The sequence below is a fragment of the Callorhinus ursinus genome, unplaced genomic scaffold (genome assembly GCF_003265705.2).
Source record: "Callorhinus ursinus isolate GAN/ISIS: 27379988/994484 unplaced genomic scaffold, GSC_fseal_2.0 scaffold20, whole genome shotgun sequence".
Classification (NCBI taxonomy): domain Eukaryota; kingdom Metazoa; phylum Chordata; class Mammalia; order Carnivora; family Otariidae; genus Callorhinus; species Callorhinus ursinus.
In genome coordinates this window covers 19,917,247-19,934,932 of record NW_027397082.1, presented here as the reverse complement: position 1 = coordinate 19,934,932, position 17,686 = coordinate 19,917,247, and the positions used below count along the sequence as shown (strand labels likewise).

The following is a 17,686-nucleotide window of genomic DNA, read 5'->3' as shown; positions in this document are numbered from 1 at the left end:
TTAACATTATTCATTTTGCGTACTACAGTTACTACATTTGAATTATAGTACAAATCCTGTCCCATCGTCCTGGAGAAAATTGATTGCTGAACCAAAAAGATACAAACCATTCAATTTCAGTGGTCACATTGCAAAAAAAAGTTCACCCTTCAATTCGACCAAATATGCTACTGTTGAAGATTACTGATGACATAATCCTAGTATATCCATGAGTAATATCCGTGAGTAAGAGAAGACAGGGATTTGAGGTCGAGGATATAACGCAAATGTTCTTTGTCTTTCTTCTGGGTTCTTCTCTTCCCCATATGCATCCCAAATGCCAGATGAGGCTAGCATGGAAAGTTAAAACCCTTTGCACCCAACAAACCTAAAACACCCATATCCATATAAAACTTACCATCATACTACTGCCCTGTTCCTCATTTGCTTCATGAATAATAGTGCTTAAATGGCCAAGACAGTTCAAATTTTCTTCTATCATTTGTGCTATAGTCTCCCTGTATGATGAAAAAACAAAGCCTTTTCAAATGCAGCAAAGGGGCATATGTATTTCCTCTACCTTCTGGTCTTCAGCGTCAGGATGATCACTGCCCTTCCCGCAGCCCTGCAAGCCAGTGCCCCAGTGCAGCTGATTCCTATAGTCTTCAGTTTCCTCCTCCCTCCCACCCAGAGGCAGAGTCCTACTTGTTAATCCAAGCTGTTGCCTCTGCCCAGCTCAAATGAGAAGAAGTCCACTAAAAGTCCAATCTCATTTTCCTCTGAAACAAAAGCGGCACTCCCATACAACACTTCCCACACCGAAAATGCTTGCTGGGAGGTGGGGGAGATAATTACAGTACAGATACATGAAAAATCTCTTTTTGTTTCTGGACTATTTCCCTTTCCTTATAAGTAGTAGAAACATCAGTATGCTTATTTCAAAGACACAAATGTAGGGGTGACGATAAAAAAGTACAGTCTGGTCTGCAAAGATGAGGGAAGGTGAAAACTCTGGTTGGAAACTACAGGTGACAGCAGTGAAAAAGAAAACAAGCAAGCTGATTCCTGAGGACAGAAGAAGAAAATAGCATCACAGGGGAGCTCCCCAGAACCAACAAGTATCCCTGGAAGTTTATATTTGAAGGAAATCCTGATTCTGGTTTCTACCTTCCCCATTTCCCTCTGCCATATGGCCTCTATCCTTTACCTTTTACCAACCCTCTGTCTCTACCTTACTAAAATCAGTTCTAGGCCATGGATGGTAGCCACTATAAGCTTAGAACTAAATTCTAATTTAGCTCGTATTCAAAAGATGGAAAAATTGAGGCCAACAGATTCCAATCCTTGGCGATTAAGTACTATGTGTACATTATAATTGAAATCAATTTTACTTTGTAACATATTCCTACTGGAAAACATATTTAAAATTCCTGTATGACATGCTTTTGCTAACAACCACAACCTCAAATTAGAAATTACCTGTATAGAGGTGACATTTGCAACCATTAACATCCCCTAACAAACCTAAATGCCTTTAATAAAAGCAAAAAGGTTAGTAATGTATTAAGTTTTATTTGCTTCAACTCTGATTAATGGAATATTTCCTAAGTCAATTAAATTACAGCCTGTGCTGTAGCTGTGGATGTATTACATTGGGCCAAATCTCTAATGACCCCAAGATATACCCTGTAACTTGCTTTCTTTAAAAAAAATAAAATACCTGATATCAGCTTTCCTTCCTGCCATGTGCTTTTTCTCTCTTAAAAGTAGAGTACAGAATGTGCAACTGCATGACCTCCTGAGCAGTGATGTACATGGCTGCACTTCTGCAAAACTAATTATGGACAGAGTTTCCAGGTAATGCTCGTGCTGCTGTAGAGGCCTCCATGAGTTGTGAAAAAAGCGACAATGCACAAGCTAGCAAAGAGCCACTGGCTCTGGATACGGCACATCTTATGCTGAGAAAAATAACAGAAATGGGTAGTCATTCAGCTTTTAGCAGAGGAGTAGGAATTAATAAAAGAAAATACAGGGCTTCAAACTTGAGTTCTTATTTGCAAAACTGATTTAAAGCATTGAAAAAAGTCTAATTTTAGAAATACTAAGTTATAAAATAGAGTAGATTAAACTCAATCATTCTTTAGAGGGGTGATGATCAAGAACCCCAAAATGATAAATGCAAAAGAGCATAATTTCTGAGATAAATGGTTATGGAAGAAATAGCTTGGGTAGAAGAACTGATAAGCCAGTAACAGAGAACTTAGAACTTGGATTGAGCTAAATAAATAACATTTGCTGATATTTACTTCCCAGGTACTTCACATACAACATCTAATTGAATTTTCACAGCAGTTCCCACTTAACAGGTGAGGAAATGTGAACATTAAAAGAATCAAATTAATTTGCACAAGGTTATTACAAAGGGACAGTCAGGATTCAACCCTGGTCGATAAGGCACTGAAGACTATGTCTTAACCACTACGCTCTACTCTACCTCATTCCTACCACTGCTCTTGAAAACAACTATCTATTGTTGCAAAGTGAACCCACCCATCTTGAGGAGTTACCACGCATGACAGAGGCTGTTCACGTTCTGTTGAAGTTGGGGGAAGCCATGCTGATGCCTGAGGGGTTACTGCACCTTCTAGACTGGATACTACGAGGGACCGGGCAGAACTCTGTGTCTGAAGGGGAAAAAAGTAAATAAAAAAATTATAGGCAAGCATCACCATTAATTCATACAATTTCCTACAACATTCCTAAAATTTACACTTCTACCACGGCTTATATACACAACCACAATATTTCTGTACGAACCTATCCCCATCTTTATGTAAGTATTTCTGTACAAAACTGTCCTGTTCTTGACCCCTTTCTTGACTAAAACGGAATTTATCTGCCCTTCTCATTCCACTTTAGTTGGAGGAAAAAAACCCAATCCTCGGATCAAGCCCTGCATGGGGCAGGGCACCTGCTTCTCCCTCTCCCTCTGCCACTCCCCCTGCTTGTGCTCTCTCTCTCTGTCAAATAAAATCTTTAAGTTAAAAAAAATAATTCATTAAAAGTTACTTACACAGGCAATTTTAAGGAGATGCCATATTTCTTTCTGTCTCTTTCCCTGCATAAACATGACAGTATTGTCAGCTTCTTTGATGTTACTGAGGGCCACTTCCACCTTGGGCAGTAGATCAATAATCTTCTGCTTACAGCCCAATAACTTGCTGGAGAGATGAAATCAGCGTCAGATAATTACATATCTCCCCCAAGACTGTACACCATACTCCCACACCCAGCTGGGAAAATGAACCACAATCAGCACCAGATGTAGAGACTGATCTCCACAGTGATGCACACAAATAGGACACCTAAATGCACACAACTGGGGTCAAGCTACCCAAAGTATCGCCAGATATCTTTCTAGGTCTAGTATATTTACCAATAAGGGATATTATATTTTGAAAGGAACATAATAAAAGTACCCTGGCTCCTCAGGAGGAAATAAAACAATTTTTCTACCTCAGATGACCAAACAGCTCCTTGAGAACCCGGTCCTGACTCTGAACAGTATGTACAATGATCTTCACCATTTCCGTGCTGTCGCTGTAGAAGTGATCTATAAAAGATCTCAGTCAGTGGGTATAACCTCTCTGCATGAACATACCAGCCTCCAAATAAAAAATTCCTAAAAATCTAGAACTAGTTTTAATTAATGAACATCTCCATTTAAACTTAAAACTGGATTAAAATTTTAAGATTATATAATATATAAACAATTATATATCTAAAAACAAAGTATGTGTGTTTGTGTGTATATAATGCGTATATAAATTTATCACTGTATCTTCACAGCACTTAGTTGCCTGTTTTGAGAAGAATATGTTTACCCATCTTTAACCCATATTAACCCAAATCCCAGATACATATGCAGCTTTCTGGCTGAAAGATCAATTTTTCTTGGATGATTAATAACATTTATTTAAAAACAGTAGGACAGGGGCGCCTGGTTGGCTCAGTCAGTTAAGAGTCTGCCTTCGGCTCAGGTCATGATTCCAGAGTCCTGGGGTCAAGCCCCACGTCCGGCTCCCTGCTCAGCAAGGAACCTGCTTCTCCCTCTCTCTCTGCCGTTCCTCCTACTTGTGCTCTGTGTGTGTGTGTGCGTGTGTGAATAAATAAATAAAATCTTAAAACAAAACAGTAGGACAAGTCATCAAAATTTCACTGGTTCAAAAGAAGGAGGCCCTCGCCCCATCTAGGTTGCTTGGGATCTCATGTCTATCCATCTGTTTATAGCCCATGAAAACTTTGAAAAAAGCTGACAGACTTAAGACAAATCTGATGCACTAATAAAAGGACCTGCAGATGCCCTGAAAGTTCAGTTTGAGGGCAGTATATTATAAACTGGAAGCTGACAAATGTTCTCAAATAGGATGTGTATGGAAACAGTGAGTTCGTTCTAGTTTATAGATGTACCTCAATTTAAAAACAACAAAAACAAAAACAGGGCTTCTGGGTGGCTTAGTCGGTTGAGTGTCTGACTCTTGATTTCGGCTCAGGTCATGATGTCAGGGTCGTAAGATTGAACCCTGTGTCAGGCTCCACGCTGAGTGTGGAGCCTGTTTAAGATTCTCTCTCTCCCTTTCCCTTTGTCCAAAGCTTACGCTACCTCTCCCTTTCTCTCAAAAAAAAAAGCATTGTTATATTTTAAAAAGTATTTAAAACTAGAAGACTGCTCATAGATCAAGCTGGTTATTTCCTTGGACAATAATTAATCTCAAATGCAAAAATATTACTTGCTATTACCTACTTAACACTTCTCATTTAACCCTCATAAGAGTCCTGTGAGATGGCTACTATTATTACCCACATTTTACTATGAAAGGGGTATCAAAAAAGGTTTTTAAAAAGTTCAGTGTCTTTTGTTATTACTGCAAAGACCTCTCCCCCATAGCTCAAGTTTATTCCCCACACATGTCCCTCTTTGTCTCTCCCTTATTAACAACCAGATAGAGATTCCAAACAGGCTCCTCTCCCAACAGCACTCCTTCCTAAATCCCATAGACCAGGAAAGCTTCCCCATATAACTAGCTCATTTAGATGGTCAGAGACCTCAGAACATTCACCTTCTCCAGCATACAAAATGAAGAAAGTTGTTTTTCACCATTTTTAGCTTAACAAGAGTCTCAAGTCAACTCTAAGCTAGAAAAGACACCAGAGACCATGTATCAACTATGATTACATAAGCTCCAACAATAGACAAAACTTCTTGTTACAACTAGTTTGTCACTCAAGGTAATGATCAGAAGAAGCTACACAGATAGGAAATTTCTTTCCAGGCTCTATGATATGCTAGTATGCTGACAGGGCTACTGCAAAGTTTTTATAAAAATAATCCAGGGGTGCCTGGCTGGCTCAGTCGGTGGAGTGTGCAACTCTTGATCTCAGGGTTGTGAGTTTGAGCTCCACATTGGGTGTAGAGATTACTTAAAATCCTTAATAATAATAATAATAATGAGGAGGGGGAGGGGAGGAGGAAGAGGCAACAACAACAAACAAATGCTATCACTGACTACAGGAAGGTAATTTGAGCCAATGGATGGAATTTTGTGTATCTTTATCTGCAATACTCAATTCATTGACCAGAAGAGTGGGAGTAATGAACATTGATTAAAGGGAAAAAAAGAATTAGACTTGCTCTATTGAAATCTTAAGTTTCAATTATTTTATTCTAACCATAACTTCTATCACTTATATTACTTTCTGCAAAATCCTAAGCCTGGATCAGTCTAACCATCTGCTCTGTCAGTTCCTGCAGCCAAGCCACTAAACACCACCAACAAAAAAATTATACTACCATTTCCTCTGTTGTCACTACTAATTCACAGGTTTTCACTTCTGCTCTGGATTCTTAATAAATGTTCTGGGTCAGCAATATCTTCCATTGCACACACCAGCTTTTAAAAATCTTTAGCATACTCTTTAAATCTATGTAGTCATCACCTCTTCTGTTAACCCCATCACCTCTTCTGTTAACAGTTAACCCCACTTCTTACTTCAGGATGGGAGGCCACAACAGTAAGAGCCCCACCTTCCAACCCCTACACCCACAGAAGTGTTAGTATCCACACCGTCAATCCCTCTAATATCAGTGGAAGCAAGCCTAATTGAGTCAGCCTTTCAAGCTTGTTTAGGGACCTCCCTCTTCACAGACTTTTGGCCCCAAGCACATAAATATGTTCAAGTCTACCTTCTGAAGACTGACCTCCCCTGATTCTACATCACTTAGCTCCTCACCTTTTTTTCCTTAACAGCAAAGCTTCTGAAAAGAATAGCCTAGATAAGCAGTCCTCAACTTACTGGTCTCAGGATCCCTATACACTCAAAAATTCTTGTTTAAAAATACTTATTTACTTAAAAATAACAAAAAACTCACTACCTGTTAACATATTTTTATTAAAAATAACTATTTTCCAAAAAATGTTAGTGAGAAAACTGGCCTTGTTTTACATTTTTGCAACTCTTTTTAGTATCACCACTGATCTCATCAAAAAAGTTTATAAGTACTGAGAAGCTGACAAATTTCAGTTGATGGATACAAGTTTTCCTAAATTCTATTTTTTTGCCTGAAATATGGAATTTTATCATTGCCAACTAACATTGTTTTTTTTTTCCCCTTAAAGTGACAGTCATGCTTCACTAACTTTTGAGAAGACACCTGACACAGTGGCTTTCCTAAGAAAAACAGCACACTTCAGTATGGAGCAGAAGTGCTCTAGGGGCACTTCCCATTTCATCACACAGAATATTGAAAAGACATGTACCCAAGGGTTGAGATTTAAATAGAATTCTTATTACTTTATCAAGAACATACTTACATGAAACTTTTTTTTTAACTGTGAATGCATAGTGGTGAAAAGTATGACTACCTGCATAGTTTGGTACTAGTGCCATGATCCATCATCCATTACCATAACATACCAGATCCTTTATGATACAGCCACATCTGATCCAGCCTCTCTCTCCCAAAACTCTATAATCCAGTCACTGCATTTCCTCAAACATGCTAAGTGTTACACATACGTGTCTTTACAACTATACTTGTATATCCAAGAGCCCAGCTCCTTTCACCTAGCTACTGCTACTTACCCTTTAAGGCTTATCTCAGATGTCATCTCCTGCAAGAAACCTTTAACCATCCCTAACCCCAAGCAGGGTCAGGTGCCTATCTTATATGTACCTCATAAATGTCTGTAGGAATAAACTTAACAAATTCCACTCCAATAAAAACCAATGTAAAGGAGATCACATTATTTGTTAAGATAGACTTTCATATGGATGGATATTAATTTGCATATGTTTGTAAATTTTAAAGTATAAAACTTATGTCTTTTATTTTACTTATTTATTGGTAATTTAGGTATATATACCAAATTAAGGCACAGGCTTCACCTTTATTTCTTCTATAACCCATCAGAACAAATCAATTTTTAACAGAAGGATAATATCTTACAGATGCATAATACTTTCTACTTCTCAAGGCATTTTCACAAACACCCTCTCAAATACATTGCTACACACACTCACTGAGTTAGGAAAGCTGGGTTTCAGCCCCATTTGACAGAAGAGGAAAATTAGTTACAAGAAAATTAGGTACTTGGTCAGTAAGCTACCCAATCTAGAATCCAAGCCTTCCAATTACCACTCCAATGCTCTTGTCAACAGACCATGTTCTGTATTCAGCAAATGTTCGACAGGAATTGTTTTGCCAATGAAATAAGCAGTTACCAGGTGCAGATGAAGGCATAATTTTCAAGGTACATGCTTTGGCCTCGCACATGGGCCTTCCCTCTGATCATTCCACACCTGAATCCATCATATCAAATTCTTTCCAACCTCTCTAATCTTAAGCAGCACTTATTTTTTCTATCTTTCCACAGATTTTCTTGCTTCCTCTTCCCCTTCTTTGAGTTCCTTTTTTCTCTTTCATTCCTTCCTTTCACTTCCCTTTAAAAAGTTTTCTACCCCAATTTTCTTGTTACTTTGCCTTCCTAATCTCTCAAATTCTCACCAACTTAAAAGCTGTTGTACCATAAACAGCTCTACGGCAATACCAAAACTGGAATTTATTCTGCAGCTTGTTTTAAAATTCAATCCCCTGGATTTGTTAAGTTTGTGATGGTTTCCTAAAATGCCTTTGTGTACAGTGGTAAGTGTCTTACCTGAAGGTCTGTGCTTTAACTGCTTATACAGATCAATGGCACGCTGTTCCCTATGAAAGAGAAAACATGCTTCCAAAAGTGAAGATAATTCAATGACTAATAATTAACAACTTGAAATGAACAATATTATTTGAATAGAGTATAAACCTATTTTAAAGCAAGTACATATTGCTAACAAACATTTTACAGAGCATTTCACTGAGTAATAAGCAAGATCTAAAAAATGCAAAGTTTAGGTGCACCTGGCTGGCTCAGTCAGTAAAGCATGCAACTCTTGATCTTGGGGTCATGAGTTCAAGCCCCACGCTGCGTGTAGAGATTACTTAAAAATAAAATCTTTTTAAAAAAATTTAAAAAATAAATAAATAAAAACGCAAAGTTTAATATACTTCATTATCTGCTCTGATCTACCATCACATATACAACATTCCTGCATCAGAAACACTTAAGTGGGCAAAAATGAAGGCCTGTGATCAGGGAAAAAAAAATCTGAAATTTCTATCCAGATTCACTTAGAAAGTTAACCTCATTTAGGGCATTTAATGGACAATAACTTGGGCCAGAACTATGGTAAGTAGAGCAATAGTTTGTAACTTAGAATACTTGAAAATTTGTAACACTCATATGAAAAGATGCTTTGATTAAAAAAGCAAAGGTCGTCCCTGAAGTTATTTCCAAAATTTCTGTGACTAAGAAAAACTTCCTTTTAAAATATGATGGCAATATATTTGGAGAAAGAAAAACTATAGAAAAGAACAGATGCAGGCTTAATATGCCAGATATACACAGGAAGAACCACCTGAGACAAAAAAAAAATTTTTTTTGTCACCAATACCAGCAACACAAGACTTCCTTACTTACAGAGATTCCATTAAGTCTGCCTGACGTCTTCCATAAGGGCTCTTCTGCAGCTCCATGATTTCAGTGTGCAGGGACATGATCTGATCCTCTAGGTAACCAATGACACCCACCTAATATATGATGAAACACAAAAGAAATGACAGGCTCACCACTACACAAAACAGAAAAGAACTCAGAGAATGACTTGCTGCAACAGTAGGGGAACTAAATGATTTAATATGAAATGCTGATTTTGTCCGAGCTTTTTTATCCTTCAGATTCTGACAATCTTTCATGCAAGAACAGACTTAATACCTATGCTTCTCTCTTTTCTCTTCTGACAACAGTAAACTACTAGCATTTGCTTTCTCCTCCTGAGAAGCAAAGAGACAGAGGTGTCACTAACGAGACAGAGAAAAAGTGGCCACCAAAACCAGTGCATCTCAGTTCTATGATTTTCACTGCCTCTTGTTCCCAACTGCCTTGAATAAGAATGCAGAAAGATAAAGATAATGGGTTTTCTACCCAAGGATATCAACTGCCTTACACATGTCCCTGGGGTAAGTACTGGCATCCAAGAGAGTAACAATTTAGTGGGACCATGGAAGGATATAAGAGCTGAGGAAGGAATATGCCTCCTAGAGAATGAGCTATAACTAGCATGACCATATATATAATTTATTGTCCAAACAAGCATAATTTTGAGAGTGAAAGGGAGTACTATTGATAATTATGGCAAGGCAGGTATAAACTAGGACCATTTCAGGTAACCAAGATGTATAACTATCCTATCTAAACCGCTCATAAAAATAACAGCAATAGCTACCATTTATTATTTACTCCCATTTAATCTGCATAACCCTACTAAAAAGGGTAAGTCCACATAATAGAATATGGAAACTGAAGGGTTTTTTTATTCATTTATTTGAGAGAGAGAGAGAGAGCACAGGCAGGCGGAGCGGCAGAGGGAGGGGGAGAAGCAGGCTCCCCACTGAGCAGGGAGCCCTATGCGGGGCTCGATCCCAGGACCCTGGGATCATGACCTGAGCCAAAGGCAGACACTTCACTGACTGAGCCACCCAGGCGCCCTTAGAAACTGAAGTTTAGTGAGGTTTCAGTTTTATCTCATTTGTCCAAAGCCCTTGTTTTTATCAGCTATGGTACACAAAGCATCTACTAGATTTTTTCTGATACTCAGGGATAACATGAAAAATATTCTACATACCAAAACCAAAGACAATTTCTAAAAGAGACCTCAGGAATTAATAAGCATATAGAATGAACTAGTGATCTTACCTCAGCATAGTGGATAGCCTTTTCTTCCATTTCCTTCCATGCTTTTAACATTTTTTCTGAGGCTAAAAAAAAAGTATTAATTGGTTATCTCAGAAATAGCCATAGCTTTAATTACTGACCTATCCACCTCCTTGCCATATCAACATCAGAAATGCTGTTATAGTTGAACTGTCCCCCAAAAAGATATGTTGAAGTCTTAATTCAGTACCTCAGAATGTTACCTTATTTGGAAATAGGGTCACTACAGATGCAATTAGCTAAATTAAGAGGTCATCCTGGAGTAGGGTTGATTAATCCAGTATGACTAATATCCTTATAAGAAGAGATCGGAGACCCAGGCATAAGAAGGGAGAGCTCTATTTTGATAACAGAGGCAGAGATTACAGTGCTGCAGCTGCAATCCAAGGAGCCAAGGACTGTTGGCAAACCATGAGAAGCTAGGAAGAAGCAAGGACGTATTCTTCCCCATAGCTTTCAGGGGGATCATGACCCTGCCAATACCCTGATTTTGGATTTTCAGCCTTTGGAACTGTGAGACAGTAAATTTCTGTGGTTTTAAGCCATCCAGTTTACAGTAACTTGTTATGGCACCCCTAAGAAACCAATATAAATGGTTTTCTCTTAAAAATGAAAAAAAGAAAATACATGATTTTTTAAAAAATCAAATACTATAAAAGGATATAAAAAGAAAAGACTCTCTCTTCCTCCTCTCCACTCTAAAGATCTTACTGTTAATCATTTGTTACATAGACACATACCCTTTTCCCTCACAAGTGAGACCATCTCTATATGCTTTTCTTTCTTTGCTTGTTTCCCCAACTTAAAACATCACTGCTATTAAAGACCCAAGTGATCTTTTAATATCAGTATACAGGTCTATGTCATTCTTTTTTAACACTTGTATAAAATATACAGCTGACTAGTCAAAGATAATTTGGTGAAATAATTAGTGTTTTGTCACTCACCAGAATGCCTATTATACACAAATAGAAATAAAACATCATAGAACCAGCTCCAGTGGGTAAACTTATTCACCCAATTGGACACTGCTGATCATTTATTCAGCACCTATACTTGCTCAAGACAAGTATACAAACAGGACTTGTTTCCCAAAAATGAATTTGTTTTATGACAGAAAATAGAAATACTGGCAGTGACCCCTTCAGCATCTTACATTTCCTTAATGCATCTGAAGGGAGAGAGCTTGGAGTCAAATAGTAAGAAACTGGAGACTGTGTACTATATTAAAAAAAAATGGGACTCGACAGTAGGTGATTTGGGAGAAAAACTCCTGGAATTATTTGTGTTATTATTTACAGAAAGATAGTTTAAGATTTCCCTGGTTAAGGAGTCACCCCAATACAGACTTTGTACCTATTTTTTTTAAAAGATTTATTTATTTATTTGAGAGTGAGAGAGAGCGAGAGCATGCACGGGGGGGAGGGGCAGAGGGAGAGGGAGAGAAAGGTTTTTTTTTTAAGGATTTTATTTATTTATTTGAGAGAGCGAGAATGAGAGAGAGAGAGAGAGAGCGAGAGAGCACATGAGATGAGGGAGGGTCAGAGGGAGAAGCAGACTCCCCACTGAGCAGGGAGCCCAATGCGGCACTCGATCCCAGGACTCCAGGATCATGCCCTGAGCCGAAGGCAGTCGCTTAACCAACTGAACCACACAGGCGCCCGAAGGAGAGAAAGTCTTAAGCAGACTCCATGCTGAGCACGGAGCCCATTGTGGGGCTCAATCTCAGGACCCCGAGATCATAACCTAAGACAAAACCAAGAGTTGGACACTTAACCAACTGCGCCACCCAGGCGCCCCAAAACTTTGTATCTATTTTAAAAATGAGGCTTGAGGGGCTTCTGGGTGGCTCCGTTAGGCATCTGCGTTCGGCTCGGGTCGTGGTCCCAGGTGGGATCGAGCCCCACATCGGGCTCCCTGCTCCGCGGGAAGCCTGCTTCTCCCTCTCCCGCTCCCCCTGCTTGTGTTCCCTCTCGTTATGTCTCTGTCAAATAAATAAATAAAATCTTTAAAAAAAAATGAGGCTTGAAAATCAAAAGTTCTTAAATTGCTTTTGAATTTTTCTGGAGCTAAACAATTTTAGTCCAATTATAGTCCAACTGTGGAGAAGTAAAGTTGCTAAACGAAAGGTTAAAGGAGCTACTATTCGGTACAAACACTGTTTATGACGACTTGAGGCAACCTATCTCTTGTTCTAACGTGAATATAAATAAAACAATGGGCTATGAGGCAAGAAGGCAAAGTAGCAGACAGCTTCAAGAGATTCAACACTTCTTTCAAACATGTGACCCGAACACTCACATATCCCATAAGTCATCTGCTCACTGTATCTTTCCAAGTCAAGCTGAATGCTTTTGTGGAAAAACTCCAATTTAGCTTTCAGTTGCTGAGATGCTGAGATCAAAGTGTTCTTCATTTTTGTCAAGTTAGCATTGTATCTAAGAAGACTTAACCTAAACCACAGCCAAAAAAAAAAAAACAGTATTTCAGAAACATTGGACAAAAATTTAATAGCTTAAATTGCAATAAATCCAAAGCCTAAATTTCTATTATCAATCTGTGAGAAATAGTTAATCTCTAGAATCTAATCTCTAAAGACTCCCTGCCTGTGATATTCTAAGATAACACAATCTTCTTATACCAGGACCTTTCAGGAACTACTCTCAAACTATTGCTACTGGATGGTTTCAGATCATTAGTAAGAATTCTTAAGTCTGGTCAGAATATTACACTTCAGATTAGCCCAATATTTCAGTATTGCATGGAATACTGATTAGTGAAAACAGCAAGATTAATTCTTGAGCATTAATGCACATGACATTGCACCTATAAACAACAGAATCCACTTACATGGCTGCTCTTTGTCCCTGAAACAGCCTGCTGTAGTCTTCTTTTAGCCCAGACACATAGTGTACTGCTTCAGCCCATACTTTACGCAACTGTATAATTGGAAGCTGTATTTTGCTGTCCCGTACTTTATGTAAAAAGATGGAAAAAAGAGGAGGGAAGTTACTTTTTAAAATTTTAGAGTTTGTCTATCATTCTTTCTGATTTCCTGTCCATACAAATATCATTCCCATAGATTCTAGAAACTAATGCTAGAAAGAATAAATTGTTACTGTTAAATGCAGTTCAATATACATTTACTGACCACCTGCAATACACAAACCCTATTCCAGGTATGAGGGGAGATAAAAATGAATAATCACTATATAATCACAAAGCTTGTAATTATTCCTATATCTGTCTTTTTTTTTTCTTGCATCTAACGGGGAATACTCCCTTTTATCTCCATTAATCCGAATTCTTTATTCCTTTCAAGTTCTAAATGAGGTCCCATGTCCTCCACAATCTTTCCATCGTCTTTCCTTCCTCTGAATAATAAATTTCATCTCCTGGACTACCAACCCAACTTGAGAAAAACATATAGGGTAAGTAGCAATTTAGTAAAATATGCTTTCTTCAATGCCAGATATATAAGATTATTATTGATGGTTATCTCTTGCCCTTAGTAAAGGGAATGCTACTTTCACCCATGGGAGGGGCACCTGGGTGATGCAGTCGGTTGGGTGTCTGCCTCTGGTTCAAGTCATGATCTGGGAGTTCCAGGATTGAGCCCCACGCTGGGATCCCCGCTCAGCAGGGAGTCTGCTTCTCCCTCTGCCCCTCCCCCTGCTCATGCTCTCTCCCTCTCACTCTCAAATAAATTAAGTAAAAAAATAAAACTATGGCAGATATATGTTAAGTTCATTGAAATTCCATTTTAACATTTTAACATTATGAAATTCTCCAAAATTGAAAAAGATTCATCCTATACTTTAAGGTGGCAATTATAGTCTCCATTATTATTTTCCAATGAAAACATTCAGAGAAATGATACTACACTGGGTTAATACTGAAAAACCACATTATCTGAAGCAGACTTTAAAAAAAATAAAACCAGGGGCGCCTGGGTGGCTCAGTCGTGAAGCGTCTGCCTTCGGCTCACGTCATGATCCCAGGGTCCTGGGATCGAGCCCCGCATCGGACTCCCTGCTCCGCGGGAAGCCTGCTTCTCCCTCTCCCACTCCCCCTGCTTGTGTTCCCTCTCTCGCTGTGTCTCTGTCAAATAAATAAATAAATAATCTTTAAAAAAAATAAATAAATAATACCATATATCTGGAAAAATCTTTATCTCCCCTAATAATTGTCTCAAATAACCTTTCTTCTATTCTTATATACCCATTCTTACTCCAGAGAGTTCCTACAACAGACAAAAAAACCCCAAACCAAACAAAAACAAAATAACTTTAAAGAAAAAGTCTAGGGGAGGGGAGTCTTTTCACAAACACACACACACACACACACAAATCATATATTTTAAAAAATAAAAGGGCATAAGAAATGATACTCCAGTAGCAAAAAGCACTCCTAGTGTCCAGATTTTGCTTTCTAACACTACTCTCCAAATAAAGCAACCAGGGCCCCTTGGAGAAATGGCTGATCCTAGGACTGGGGCAAGAAATATACAAGATAGACCTGGAACATGTTTTGGTGCCAGAAAGGAAGTGCTAAAAAAAAAAATCGAAAAACCCTAATTGATGGCACAAGTAAAAGAGGCAGAGAAAGCCAAATGAAAGAGCTCCTAGTGACCAAAGATGCAACAATTTGAAGAACAAAATAAATTAGTCTTGGGTTATAATCAAAGTATAAGATAAATATCCATGTATCCATATTGACAGAATGATTGAATAAATAAATGGGAGAGAAGAGACAAATGTCACATGGAAAAGAATTTCAAATAAATTATGTACTATATCCTTAAAAGAGGGGGAGCTTAAAAGCTTAATTCCTCATTCCTTGGGTTCTACATAGTGACTTCCTTCCAAAGAGTACAGTATAGGGAGGGGGGAGACTAAACTTTAAGGTGGAGAAACCCGAGAGACACTACTTCAGCCAGGTGATCCAAGGTCATCACCAAGAGTCATAAATTACATTGAAAGTATGTACTCTTCATATAATGTGATGAAAATGACACTATACTTCTGTGATCTTTCTCTCAAAACCCTAATCCTACTCTAATCATGAGGAAAAAAAAAAAAACAGAGAAACTGCAACAGAGGAACATCCTAAAAAATACTTGACCAGTATTCCTCAAAGCTGTCAACACGGTGATCAAAAACAAGGAAAAGTCTGAGAAACTGTCACAGCCAAGAGAAGCCTAAAGAGACAATTACATGTAATGTGATATCCTGGAGGAGATCCTGGAACAGAAAAAGGACACCAGATAAAAGCTAAGGAAAAATGAATAAAGTATGGGCTTTAGCTAATAATTACATATTGGTTCTTTACTTGTAACAAATGTACTATACAATATAAGATGTTAACAACTGGGGAAACGATATGTGTTGGGAAGGGGAATAACATGAGAACTTTGTACTATCTACTCAATTTTTCTGTAAATTTAAAACTGTTGTTAAAAAAACTAACAAGAAGGTAACACAGAGGAAAGATTACATATTTTTAGCCCTATGCCCAGTTTTGTTCTTGATTTTACAATATTATGCTTGATTTTAGTTTTGAGTATACAGAAATTGATCACTTCTTCCAAAGGAAAGAATAATTTTCACAGGATAAATGAAAACATTTGAACATTAAGCAGTATTCATGTGATAAAATGAAATATATGAACATGCTTAAATAATGAAGGAACAACTAGAAAGTAGGCTTAATTAATAGTGGAGATTCATTCTTCTGTGAGAGCCCTATCCTGCGGAAATTAAGTCTTCTTCCAAATGAGGACCTAGAGGTGACGTGAAATCTACCATTTCACCTTCCAAACTACATAAATTCATTTTTCACCACACTTAAAAACCCAAAGTATGAGATACAAAACAGAAACACCAAAAGACCATTTCTACTAACCAAACTGAGTCAAAATTATATTATTTCAGGTTTAAACCTCAGTCAGTAAATGAGCTATACTTACCAATATAATTTACACAGTCAGATAAACTTCTGGAAGCAAATGGTCCTTCATATACAGTCTTACTTTTATCAAACAAATACACCATATAGCTATCACAGCCTCTCTGAAAAAGAAACAATTAAAAAAAAATCCTTGAAAATACTAGGTTCTCTAAGTACTTAAACACCACATTTCCTAATGTGAAATGCAAATGAATAATGTCAATGTTTATCAGCATACACCTTACAGATTTAAGGTCTAGATTACTATTCAGGAAAAATAAATAAATAACTGTAATATGGGCTAAAGTGAAAAACAATCACCAGACCCAAAAGGACAAAAGCAAAAAGTCGTAACAACATATATCCATATAATGGGAATATTCAGTAATCAAAAGGAATGAAGTTCTGATACATGCTAGGACATGAATGAACCTCCAAAACATAATGCTAAGTGAAAGAAGTCAGACACAAGAAACTACAGACTGTATGATTCCACTTATATGAAGTGTTTAGAAAAGGCAAATTATAGAGATAGAATGTAAATTAGTAGTTGCCTGAAGTGAACAGAATGGAGATTAAGAGTTAGTGGACATGAAGGATCTTATTGATATGGAAATTTCTTAAAACTGATTTATAGCAATGGCTGCACAATTAGGCAAATTTACAGAAAAAAAATCACTGAATTGTACACATGAAATGGGTAAATTACATGATATATAAAATGTGCCTCAATAAAGTAAAACAACGACAACAACAACAACAAAAGAGTCATGAGCACAATATTTTACCATCCATCTATCCTCTGGCAGGATCTATGACTCTGCTGGTCTAATTTCAAGGTTCTAGGCTTTAAGTACAAAAGGGGAAAAAAAGAAAGAGAAAACTGGCACCAAAGAGAAAGTCATACAAAGTTTAAAGCATATCTTGTTCACCTTGCAAAGCAGTGATAAGAGTAATGAGTAGGATAAAATTAAAGTAAGAATTGTAAGGTGCACACCTCCCCCCAAGGGGATTCCAACTATGCATCAAAAAAAATGCAGGCCATGCAATCCCTCTATGCTAACAGATTCAGATTTCTTATACTCTAGGTATATTAGAATTCTCTTACGACTCCATCTAGAACACATTGAGAGGCTGGTTTCCGAGGATCCAGAGAAATTCCTGTCTCTGAAAGAAGCTCTTGAGAACCAGTATTTATTCCAGTTTCACGCTCAATACGAGACTGTAGTGAATGAAGACTTTCATCAGGTGGTAACAAAAAAGAAATTATCTTTGCAGAAGTCATATTTAGGATGTGTACTATCTGTATAAATTAGAAAAAAATGATTATTGATCATTTACTACATAAAAGATTCACTGCTAGATACTAAAGGGAATATGAGCAAAAG

The 17,686-nt window shown here is 37.6% G+C and overlaps 1 protein-coding gene and 1 long non-coding RNA gene across 4 annotated transcripts in view; one reads left to right on the top strand and one right to left on the bottom strand.

The window, feature by feature from the left end:
• CHUK (component of inhibitor of nuclear factor kappa B kinase complex) overlaps positions 1–17,686 on the bottom strand; it is a 44,393-nt gene that overhangs the window by 1,708 nt on the left and 24,999 nt on the right. The window contains exons 10-20 of one of the 3 annotated variants that reach the window (XM_025880453.2): positions 17,407–17,601; positions 16,318–16,420; positions 13,200–13,323; positions 12,651–12,802; positions 10,332–10,393; positions 9,057–9,166; positions 8,196–8,245; positions 3,496–3,592; positions 3,053–3,200; positions 2,530–2,663; positions 398–497 (exon numbers count right to left, since the gene is read on the bottom strand). In XM_025880453.2, the coding sequence (XP_025736238.1) occupies positions 398–497; positions 2,530–2,663; positions 3,053–3,200; positions 3,496–3,592; positions 8,196–8,245; positions 9,057–9,166; positions 10,332–10,393; positions 12,651–12,802; positions 13,200–13,323; positions 16,318–16,420; positions 17,407–17,601 (1,275 nt within the window). The remainder of the gene's footprint in view (positions 1–397; positions 498–2,529; positions 2,664–3,052; positions 3,201–3,495; positions 3,593–8,195; positions 8,246–9,056; positions 9,167–10,331; positions 10,394–12,650; positions 12,803–13,199; positions 13,324–16,317; positions 16,421–17,406; positions 17,602–17,686) is intronic. The other 2 variants (XM_025880454.2, XM_073904314.1) reach the window with 2 other exon arrangements.
• LOC141374643 (uncharacterized) lies at positions 9,450–13,908 on the top strand. The gene is made up of 3 exons (XR_012381687.1): positions 9,450–9,595; positions 13,672–13,780; positions 13,862–13,908. It is a non-coding gene; the product is annotated as an uncharacterized lncRNA (long non-coding RNA).